The 12588-nt window shown below is 39.2% G+C and overlaps 1 protein-coding gene across 2 annotated transcripts in view; it reads left to right on the top strand.

Moving 5' to 3' along the window:
- Nucleotides 1-12588, top strand: part of bcas3 (BCAS3 microtubule associated cell migration factor) — a 412830-nt gene that overhangs the window by 56285 nt on the left and 343957 nt on the right. For both annotated transcript variants that reach the window (XM_059330532.1, XM_059330531.1), the window contains exon 13: nucleotides 535-628. In XM_059330532.1, the coding sequence (XP_059186515.1) occupies nucleotides 535-628 (94 nt within the window). The remainder of the gene's footprint in view (nucleotides 1-534; nucleotides 629-12588) is intronic.

The following is a 12588-nucleotide window of genomic DNA, read 5'->3' as shown; positions in this document are numbered from 1 at the left end:
AAGTGACTTTCTAATGTCATCTTCTTAGGCATGTTTTACAAATAGCAAGTGTTTCCGCCTGTTCACCCTCTGTCATGGGGTATTGTCAAAGCTGCATGTGATAAGAAACATTATTTTCAAGGTGAATTTGTCTCTGTACAGCCTCTTATTGAGGTACGAGCACTTCTAATTTATAGCTCTGACTTTGATCATTCTTTGGTATAAAGGGGAGATGTTTTAAACAAAGTGCTTGTTTCTGTTTGTGTGTCTTGCACATCAGGTAATGTGCTAATTATTTTCTGTCCACAAGAGGACAATAAGATATTCATGAAGGAAGCTTTTTTACTATGGGGTGATGTCAAAGAACACTGCTGAGTGTGGTGATGATATCAGAGCAAACCAAAATGTGAAGAGAAATCCTTGAGCAGGGGAAAGTCCCGTTTTGGGTTCAATGTTCTTATTGTTAGAAAATGATTTGAAGTTTCTGTGTTTGTGTGTGTGTGTGTGTGTGTGTGTGTGTGTGTCTGTGTGTCTGTGTGTCTGTGTGTATTCCAGGTCTTGGTGAGTGAGGACTCCGACGGAGAGGGAGTGGTGGCTCACTTCCCAGCTCATGACAAACCCATATCCTGCATGCAATTCAACCCCAGTGGTAAGACACACACACACACACACACACACACACACACACACACACACACACACACATACACACACAGTTTGGGAGAAAGAGCTAGAGCACTCTGTCGAGGTTCGGAAGACATAGGAGAAGCAGGAGAGAGATTACGCTTAAGTGTAACTCAGTGTGTGTGTGTGTGTTTTTTTTTTTACATGAGGCCTCATTGTGTCTCTTAGGTAACTCTGCATTATGAATCCTTCTGATTTTCTTGGATAGACGCGCCCTGTTTAGAATTCAAGTACTAAGATTGGCCAGGCGTCTATGCTGGCGTGAGGTACCAAACCCTATTAATTCAGGTCCTTTCACGTGACCAATGGGCTCTCCTGACACTAACCACTCAAGGTCAATGCCTAACCTTAACCACTGGCCTCACCACTCAGCTGCTGCACACGGTATGAATCCCACTGCTCCAAGAGGAGCCAACTCACCCAATAGTCATAGGGTATGTATTCATACTCTATTATACACATTGAACATATGTATAGCCTTGATTATCCACAACTGATGCCTTTAGACCAACCTTAAGACATAGGCACCCATAGGTTAATGCCTGATATCTCCATTTTTAATCTACATCCAACCTGAATCATTATAACAAATCAATAACATTTTTAGGAGGATTTAAGTCTCTTTACTCATACAAGGGTGTATATATTAACATATATAACCATTCATAATGCAAAAGGGGCTTAAAATAATTCAACAAACCTGAAAAACCCTTAAAATTGTCCTTGGATCGATAGTGAAATGTTTACTGAATATTCCAGTGCATGTGTTACAATCGTATTTCAGTTCACATATGTACTTTCAGATGCATTGAAAATAAATTATTTTTATTCCTGTGCAACATCTAAATTTGAAGCATTGCCTCATGTCATGGCTTCATGAGTTTGGACATGGATGCAAACTGCTACTTGGGTGGTTGGGGAGGCATGCAACCTCATGGGGGAATTCTAGTTTGCTTTAGGCTTTTGCTTTTAGTACCTAAATATAAGATAGTTCTTTCAATTTTAAAACTTGCACAAAAGGCCACTGATGCTACAGCTCGATTAGGATGTACTCAGGCAAAAAGAAGTCCATTGTCAAGGCAGGATTCATGGTTTGGTTAATTCCAGTTCAAAGCAAACAAACATTTCATTCTTTGCTCTGGTAAAAAAAAAAAACTTTACCTGTCACTACCACCTGCTACCTTTATCAACGCACAATACCTGTTTGATCTGGTGCTTAGTGCCCCTACTGTACACAAAAATAAATACAACATAAACTATAATAATCAAACTAATGAAATAGCTCTTACACAGGCTAATGAACAATTTTCACCTCTTGCTACAGCCTCACAGTGAAGTGTTTGTTTGTATCTCTTCTAAAACAAATCTGAATATGTTGTGATATTATTTTGTCTCTAGCCTGAACTGTCTGGTTAACAGTGAAACATTCTGACCGTTAACAGTGGAGATAGCAAGCAGCATGTACTGTGACACAAGTCCCAAGTCAGCTAAATTTACATTGAGTCACCTGCAAGCTCTGCAGACTGCTTCACAAAATGACAACAGCTTGCAGCCTGTTGTAAAATAGTTACACACACAATGCAATGTGCCTCGTAACTCGTAACATCCAACAATTTTCTTATTTTCCACACATATTTGTTCTTGTGATTTTGGAGTTGCCCCATATATAGTAACACCAACAGGGAAATTGGAGGATTTGTAGGTTTTCTTTAACCCACATCTACAGTTTTTGTTAAACAGGACTATGTGCCTCATTATTCAATAGACATGCTTCCACTCGGGGCTTGAGACAGCTGAAACAATGTAGAATATTAACTTTTTTAACTTTGTGCTGATGTTCTCTGCAAGTTCATAAATCAATGTGCTGAAATTAGCTTCCACATACAAATTATACACTCCCTTCTCACCATAGTGTTTTACATTGGCATGTCCTTTTCCACTTTCCAGCCCCACAGTAGATACTTTTTAAGTGTGTGTGTGTGTGTGTGCGTGTGCGTACGTGTGTGTTTATGTGTGCGTAGGTTCATGTATTTGATGTTGTGTGTGTGTGTGTGTGTGTGTGTGTGTGTGTGTGTGTGCATGTGCAAATAATAAAGGAGCTGCTGAGAGATGGCTCTCACCCCATGACCTCCATGCCCAAAGAATTCTTCACTTACCTCGACTTATGAGTAAACTCAGCAGCTCCGTCTGAGCAGGAACAGGAGGAATTGCAGACAAAGACATACAAGACATAGTTGTGTCAAAAAACACCACAACACAGTTCAGTACGGCTAAAGAAAAACCATCAACAAAGGAGACATGTTTTCATTTCTGCAAAGTCATTTCAGTAGGAAGTAGACATGATGTCTTGAGCAAAGTAGAACCATGCTTATTAAAGAACTAAACATAGTGCGAGAAGTTTCAACAACTAATTTTGATATTGACCGCAGTAGAACATGCTATTGCTTGCAGGTTTTACTTGTTGGATGTTGATTCAGAAGGAGAAAATGGAATTTCATAGTAATACTTACAGCAGACATTGATTTTTTTTTTGCGGGCCATGTTACTTTAAAGCACAGTGCAGCTCTGTTAGTATGATGTTAGTCACTCAATTGGAGTTACCAGTAAAATTTGATAACCACTGACCAAGTGTTGCTAAACTAGCTAACAGGACTTGTAGAAAACACTAAAAGAGAGGCAGTGTCAGCAGGAACACGTAAAGATGAATTTGTGCAGTGTAAACTTTAAACTACAATGAATACACATCTGGAACTCGAGTAAGTGATTTTGCAGACATTTACTAACACATGAGTAACCAGCAGTGTAGATGGAAACATGTTAGGTACAACTTTCCTGTCATTAAATCGTCAGCAACACAGAAAAACACATTTCTCAAAGCATCCTGCGTACATTTAAAGCCCACTACAATTTAGAAATGGTTATTTAGATCAAAGTATGTTTTTTTTTTGTAGTTGAGGTTGATAGTTTTCAATGAGAGATTTCAGCTCCTATTGAATTATCTCCTAAAAGTCGCAGTGCTTCACCAGGTTTTGGTGATTTCAACAAACAACATGGTTTATGGTGATTTTTCTGTGTTTTTTTTCCTTTTAACATCCAATCTAGGTCTCTACAGAAATGCACAAAGCGTTACATGGTAGTTAGTTTCAGTGTACTGGTAAATGCTGAGCCTTTCCATAGGGCACCATAATCTTCAAAATTCTAACACACACTTTTAAACGTTCTTACTCTCTTACTGTGAGCCAAAACTAAAGGGCTAATACATGTTAAAATTGCAATTTAAAACAGCACCAGAGGTGTAGCCAAAAAAGGCAGATTTCCCCATTTTTATCTTTTGCAGTCAGGGTGTATAATGAAAAACTTGCAGGACTCCTTTAATCAGTGTTTATTCTTTAATTCATTTTCATTTCTGAGCTGCCTGCTGTGGATTGTCCTGTAATTAGAGGCCTATTGGTTCGATCGGAGCACAAATCGTGAACGACGGGTTCGTTGGTCTGGCTCTAAATGAACTAAGTAGCTTTGACTGAACTTCCCTTCCCTTGCTGTACTGAGGCGCCCTTCACAGTGGTCCTGCTCAAGATGAGAGAAAAAAGAAAAGATAGACTTAGCAGAAAACAATGATATGACTTAAACTGTGCCTGGAAAGCTCTGAAGTTTTGGCTGGGAAGAGTTATGTAAGAAACCCCAGTGGTTTGTGTGTGTTGGAGCCTCTACAGAGGGCGGACTGGTGGCTGCCAGCTCTTGGTGTGGCGGCTGGTGCTTTGCGGCACTTCGGTGGATCTGTGGATCTATTCCTAGTGGTGTAATTAGAGGGACGCAGATAGAGTGCAGTGGCAAAGCGCTCTTTTTAACAGCTGCAATGTGTGTGTGCTTGTTTTCTTTCACGTCTCGTCCTCTTCACCCGTCCTTAACGATCCCTGACTTGATTATTAGGTACGATGCCAAGGTCAAAATACACTCATGTTTTGATGGCAGAGATATTGTCCAACAACTTGTGCATTACTTCTGAGTATGACTGGCACTAGATGGAGTGATTGATCTAGCAACTGTGCAAGTCACCACCCTCTGCTCTTTATTCTCTCAAACTGTGTTTTTTACAGTCACTCTCATGAGGATCAAGTGTTCAGACTCTTTACTGAGTAAAAGTAAAAGTGTTTGTCCTGCATTTAAACTTTACTCAATCAAAAGTTTATAACAAACATTACAAGATAAAATACTTAAGAATCACAACCAGCAGTTAATTTTATTGTAGTTTTAAGCAGTTTTATATACAGTATAATAAGATTAGTTAAGACTAATTAGATTTTATGTAATTGTCATTGTGCAGAGTACAAGTATTAGGAAATACAGTTTAGTATCTAACCACAAGTGCAAAAGCATTATAATGCGTGTGTATACATAATGAATAATTACATATATGTAATTATTAGTATTGCATTAATGGGCAAGCAGCATTATAAAGTTGTAGCTGGTCAGAGTGGAGCTATTTGCAACTACTTCATGTACTGTTGAGTACAGTCATTTCTCAAATAACTATTCTTATATTTATTAGTCAACAGACAAACTATGTATGAATACATTCAGATACAGATTCTCAATTGTAAAGATTTGCTGCTTTTGTTTGTCTGAAGTGAAAGCAAATTTAATATCTCTGGATTTTCATGATAAAGGACTGTGAACTTTGTGAACTGTGTTCGATACTACTCAGGGCTTAAAAAGCTCTCTGCCTCTTCAGCTTTTTTCAGGTAAAAAGAAGATGATTTATTAAAACTCAACTCTGCTAGAAAATACTATTAATAATATAATTGGATATCAATTGGAAAAAGCAAGTACAATATTATCTATCATAGAGTATAAAATCTCAAGGAAATTGGAAAAGGATTAGATTACACAGCATTTCTATTTTTATGGAAAGCATAAAAGTGATACTGAAACGTATGTGATCTAATTTCTACGGTGATATTAATCACCCAAGATTAACATTTAGCCTGTGTATGTTTTCAGCCTTTACATTAATATGACAGCATTCTGTTCAGGTTTGTGCCATTTTTAAAGTGTTGAAAGCAAGATCACCCATGGTGACTTTGTAAGACTATGTAATCAGATATGACACTGACTGGTTATATGTGTGAGGGGGAGCTTATTATGCAAGGTAACTTAAACCCATAAATGAGCAAGAGTAATTACTTACTCACCCTCGATAAACTTCTGTATTTCTCATCCGAAAATACAAATGATTATAGTTTGACTAACCGTCTAGCTAAGTGTAAATGGATACAAGGATGTGCTCTGTATTTCTGGCAACATTTGCCTAACATGACATTAAAATATTAATTCTAAAATAAACACACAAGTTGTATTTTCCCTTCGATATACAGATGTGTTTAAATTTTGACATTTATTTTCCGCTTTACCATTTAAAGAGGAGCTCTGCTCAAGCACTTGTAGCTCTCTCCTTCTTGTAGTGACTTCCTCTCTAATCCCAAAGTTGTTTACATCTTATTTAGTTCTGTTAGATACTTATTATTATTAATTAGAATTATTTAGAATTAGTTATTTACTGCTGCTGCATGTCACCTCTCCGAATGGATTCATTTGGTTTCAATATATATTATAAAATACACCTAATATGTAGCCTACTATACTGTTGGCTTCAGGTTATATAAGACATTGAAGTATTTGATACATTTAAAAATAAATTACAGCATAATACATTTTGGTGGATTGCTGGTGGCCTAGAAGCTCCGGTGCAATGGTACCAGGAAGCTTTGTAATCTACGGTGTCTTTTTGGGGACTTGGTAAAATAAATCCATAATGATAAATAAACCGTGAATGTCTTATATCCATTTTTCAGGGTTGGAAAAAGTCTTTGTTATTAGCCATGCATGAGCCAACTGTGAAGTAGAAGTTTGCGATATATATCGTCTAACATAATAACGTTGTTAACGTTGTTTTGACGATGTGCAATTTTAGATTATCCAGTATTTGTAGTATCTCAAAAGAAAACAAATGAAAGGCGCATAGACAGTAGAGGAGAGGTGCATGAAAGTCACTTTGTTAATAATATTAAGAAATGATAATTTGCCAGTTATTTGCTCATGCTTGTATGCTGCAAATTTTACAATTTCAGGAGAGAGAACCTGAATATTTACCCATTTAATGTCTCTACACTGAAGTTTAACTTAACTGTCTCTTGAATGCTTAAGTTTAACAAGAGCTGTTGCTCTGAAACATTGTGTCCATCCATAGCGGTCCTGGTAAGAAAGAAGAATTTGAACGTTTTTTTTTTTTTTTGATAAATAAATCACATTATAAAGGATATTGTCAGATTATCGTTATCGGAAAATTGTGGGAATTCCCCTTGTGTTCAACATTTTCTTGCCCATGACCCCCACCCCTACTATGAAGCCTTCTGGTTGGATCTGTCCACCAATCAGAAGCTGTGTTTATTACTCTGCAGCAGCTCTGCTCTTGAATGCATTGTGCAATCATCATCAATGCAATGATTTTGAAATCCTTTGCAACCTATATTCAGAGGCCTTCTTTTTTAAAATTTACACAATGTCCCAACTGTTTTGGAACTGGGGGTTGTAAATTGGCCAGTAAAACATTGCTACTAGTTTACACCACAGTTGACGGGAACAATAATGCTAACTCATAGAAATGTGGGCTTGGACGGCTTCTCTTAAAGACATAACATTTTGTTCTTGGGTATTGTTGGGCAAAGACGTTCTACATTCACAGCTTAACTGAATTAAACAGTGCTGCGTGTGCTTAGACCATGGATCACTCAAATAAATTGTACTTACACTGGATGCTGCTGTACTTCTACCGTTATGCTGTAAAGAATCTCTCTCATTGCTTTTTTCGCTTCCACAGAATCAGAATCTGACTTTTTTGGTATGAATGCTCTGAACACGGAAGTTTTGAATACCCCATCAAAGCGGAGCCAAAGGAGTAATGGCAGATGAATCAAGACTTGAATCTCTCCCCACACGGAACTGTTCCATAAACCATATCCCTGGTTTAGCAACAAGACGGTCTAATGAATAGCCTGGCCCACTGAACCTGACCATTGAGGCAGCTGTGCCGTGAAGGCAGCTCTCTATGGGGTAATAGCTCTGTCTCTCTATCTTACTGATGTGTGAAAGAAACCAGGCCGTCAACGAAAAACCCTGGACCCACACGCACATGTTGAACACGAGGGGAATTCCCACACACAAGCAGCTTCACTTGCCCACACATTTATAGCCACACATTTAGCATGGATCGAGCTGTGTCTTCACACCAACATAGTAATTAGTGCTCACTGCCGGCTTGCATGTGATTTACGGCCCCTCTGCAGGATCACTGTGTTGTGTTTTTCAGTATTTTCACAGGGGATGAGATGGGGTGTTCTCCAGAATCTGAATTTTTGAAATGTGAATGTTTTTAACAGTGGTCACAATGTCAAAGTTTTCAGCGTCTTTGTTAAATAACTTGTCAAAGCCGGGGCTGATCTACAGTGCTATATTTTACACAACTGAGGCTGTGGCTCGGTCGGTAGAGCCGTCACCCACTGATAGGAAGGTCGGCGGTTCAATGGCAGTCTACATATCGTATCCTGATACTGAACTAAACTCGCTCCTGATGCTGCGTCATCTAGTTGGCTTGGGTGCAAGAAGATCCACGATAGCGGTTTCCTCCCCTGGTGATTTGTGGAGCCCTGGAGCTAGGATTTTGTGTAGGAAATCAACAGACTCCTGGATAAAGAGACACTTCTCCAGTTTAACTTGCTGGCCAAGCTACTTCAGCCTTCCTGGAAAGTTTTCAAGTGTTCTCAGATGGGTTTCTTTATCTGGCCCATGAGCATATCATCCAAGTAACAGTAGGTGAAGGGAAGCCCAAGATAACTTGGTCCGTGGCCTCCTGGAGCAACGCCTTGCGAAGGCTATTCAAGAAGATAAGCAGTTGAAACATAAAAGTCCTTTCTGTGTAGAGATAGTCAGTGGCTTTTTTGACTCCTCTTTAGCTTCAATTTGTAGGTGAGAATTTAACAAGTCAAACTTACTGAAGCATTGACCTCCAGAAACAAAGTCTTTCTCTTCCAGCTGTATTGCACCCAATGGCCCTCATTTATCAAACAAGCGTACGCCAGAAACTGAGCGTAAAGTGGGCGTAAGATGATTTCTACGCAAGCCTCGACATTTATCAATATGGACGTGAGCGGAGGGTACGATCAGATCTCACGTCTGCTCTCAGCTCGTGTACGCAAATCTGAGTCAGCGTGACGTCCACACGTCTGAGTCGGAGAATTGATCTTAGACTATTGTATCGATGCCTTGAGGTGATAAAACTCTGTGGTGTTTTGATTTTTAGTGGTGACAAAGCAAAACATGTTTGGACTACATAATTTATCATTAAAACATAATCCAAAAATAAATACACCCTGCGATCGTGAAATTCTTTAAACAGAATACTAGCCGAGGATATTTAATGTTGTTGTCTTCTGCTGTTTACTGTTATCCAGCTCCGACACCGGATCGTCAGCGTCTCTTTTACCAGCGGTGCTGCCCCGAATAGAAACATTTCCAATCAGCGCTGTCACACGCTCCTCTTACTAGGACAAGGTTAATAATATCTCTCCATCATCATAATAGAAATATTCAGATATTATATAGATTATTAGGCTTTATATATCACAATGTATAAATTAATTACTCAAACCTCGCCGGGAGTTTAGTAGTCCGCTACTCTGCTGACAGCACCACTGATTTCCTTCCTTTTCACTTTTGATGCTGCCAAACAAAACTAGTTTGTTGTGTTGCAGCTGTTGGACGTCAGCGTTTCACTTTCTGACTGAGAAATTCCTCTTCTTTTGGGATTAAAACTTACTTTAAAACATTGTTTACTTCCTTAAACCAAAAAGCTGTGAAAACTTTTAAGTCCGTGCTCCAAATGTAAAATATTCACTGAACTTGTTTGAGTTTATGACTATAAGTACTTTTATTTCATAAACCTCTGTCGCTGCGTATTTCTTTAATATGCCCCTATTGTTAATTGTAACGGTGCACTTTGCTAATAAAGTTGACTTTAGGGGGGGATACTCTTTTTGGCCGTATTGTGTCCTTCGGTGTCGTAAACTCTGAAGGCGAGTCTTCTGAATCGGGTATATATTAGGGCGTGACATTTAAATGACGCATGTTTCGAGCCGCCACATTTATCAACAGCCGATCATTCTTACGCTGTGATTGGAGAGATACGATCTTTTGATAAATCCCACGTGAACCCTGTCTTAAGACGAAATATACACTCAGATCTGCGCTGGTTTCTACGCTCGCTTGATAAATGAGGGCCAATGTCTGTAACTCAATCAAGTTCAGCCTAATGGCTGTCAGTTGTTACAATGTTCATCATCATAATCCATAGCCAAGTGGCTGTAGGTGCATGATGATGTTTTTCACCAGTTCTTTCCATTTTGATCGATCTTCTGCAGTTCTTGTTGCATTTTACGGTGTCATATTTCGATTCCGTGCTGCGATGCAATAGAAATGGGGTCGTTTTTAACCCGGGCCATGACCGATCCGGTATGTGGTTGTCTGGTGTAATCATAATAAGTTTTTCATTAGACAAGATAATCTGGTGGTGTCCATCTCCTCTCCAGATGTGGATGGCCGTTGACTCTTGATGAGCTCATCTGTCCTTTGACAGGTGTTATTTTTTCGTCCTGCTGGGTGTCCACCCACCCTCCTCATCAAGTTAACCTGATGGGGTTGATGGTTTAGCCGCAGACAACTCAACAAGCTATGCAAGGCAATGCTTAGTACCTTGAGGTGTTAATCCGCCTGCATACCTTTGTTACAATGTTACAGTGTTACAATTATACAATTTCATTTAGCAGACCCTTTTATTCAGAACAACATACATCGTGCAAGCACTGTTTTTATTTTAAGTCCTGTTTCTATCCGTAAAGCTAGCTAAATAAGAAACCTAATGTTACAAAAGAAGAACACTCAACTTGGAACAATGATAAAGGTGGAACAGAGACATGCGGCCTAATCCAAGAGGTGATAAAATCCATCCAATGACAGCAAGAAACATTGAATAAACACATTTCCATAGAAAAACCCACATTGAATTGTATTGAATATTGAAGGCAGAATACTTAAGTTACTTGAGTGTAACAAACGAGTGATGAGTTTTAAGGGAAACAATAATGTAAATAAAGAATAGAATTCTTATGGAAAAAAGTGATAAGTAGTAACATGGCCAGAGGAAAGTAATAAGGTTGACCATGACTCAGGCCTGTGGAAAGCTTGGCTGAGAGAAACACTCACCCCAGCTTCCCCCTCGCCCAACTCCAACGCCAGACGTCTCAGCTCTGCAGAGTCACTCATGGCCCACACAGTGCGGTAACACACAGGTCATTTGTAACTCCTTTACGGTACTTGTGTAGGTGGGTGGCTTTGTGGGGCTGAGGTTAGTTACTAAAATTTTGTTTTTGTGAATTGAGCACTAGTCTGTTTGTGCTGGCAGTAGTGTCTATGGAAAGGCATGAGAGATACTCAAGCTAGACTTGAAATCTTGAAATCTCCTTTTGTATCTTCTGCTTAGCTACGAACCATCCAGAACTCTCAGATCATCAGGGACTGGTCTGCTTTGTGTTCCCGGAGTCAGAACTAAGGCATTAAGGCACTAAGGAACAAACTCCCAGAAAACTGCAGGTCTGCTGCAACTCTTTACTCTTTGAAATCAAGACTGAAGACTTTCTGTTTGCCACTGATTTATTGATTCCTCATTTAGAGATGCTGCTTTTTCCTAAAAAGCCCGTAGGTGTGAATGAGAGTGTGGTTGTCTGTCTCTATGTGTCAGCCCTGCAATAGTCTGGCGACCTGTCCAGGGTGTACCCCGCCTCTCACCCAATGTCAGCTGGGATCGGCTCCAGCCCCCTGCGAAACAAGTGCGGATAAGTGGTTAACGATAATGAATGAATATATATATATTATCAGCTCGATTTCAATTTTTTACATTTTATATTTGAATGTAGTTTTATATTTTTTCCTAAATATTGTATCTGCTCGTTTTTTGTCTTGAATTTTTATATTTGAATATAATTTTATATGTCTCTTTAAAATGCTTTAATGTTTTGTGTAAAGCACTTTGAATTGCTCTGTTGTTGAAAGGTGCTATACAAATAAACGTGCCTTGCCTTGCAGGGTGTTATCCCCAAAAAGAAGTAGCTGTATACATTACTCCGATATAATTCGATATATTATTAGAATTTGATACATTGAGTCGAACAAAAAAAACCTACAGTCAATCATTCTGGCTCACAGTCCGTTCTGTGCATGTACCAGTTGCAAAAATAACACTTCGCGATGACTATGTCTACTGTTATTATGCAGTTTCCCACAGTTATTGTCACACATCCAGCCCCCCTCTTAAGTTTTTTTTCTTTTAAATCAATGGACAATCGGAGTACTGTGAAATCTCACCTCTGACTAATGGCTGTGCATGTTTTTTTTAAAGGGATTTCCTTCGTTATCAGAACTGAACTGGACTCTGAAAAGTTTAAGAGAGAGCGTGTAAATGCAAGGGGCTTACCTCTGCAGCCTCACTGTCCGCCTGTTTGCTCCGAAAGGGGATTAAGTTGTGATCACAGTCCGGAGTTCTTTATCAGGAGATTGTGACCGGGAGCAATTCGTTTTGGGGATTTCTGAGCATGGCATCAAAAGAGGCCTGGTGTCAAAGTTTTTTTGTAAGCTGCTGTGAGAACATGTTTGTCCCATGTTGCAAAACCACAGAAAAAAGGCATTAGGATTTGACATTTCTACCTCCTCATGCAGCCTGTTAATCCTGTGTTCTACTCATTGTAGGGTGCAAATATGTAAATGCTTCATAGAAAAAAGAGACTTAAGTAGGGGTTTCTCCACTTAAGGTGATGAAAG

Source organism: Centropristis striata, chromosome 4, assembly GCF_030273125.1.
Source record: "Centropristis striata isolate RG_2023a ecotype Rhode Island chromosome 4, C.striata_1.0, whole genome shotgun sequence".
Classification (NCBI taxonomy): Eukaryota; Metazoa; Chordata; class Actinopteri; order Perciformes; family Serranidae; genus Centropristis; species Centropristis striata.
The sequence above is the reverse complement of the archived record's forward strand: the minus strand, read 5'-3'. Positions and strand labels throughout refer to the sequence as shown.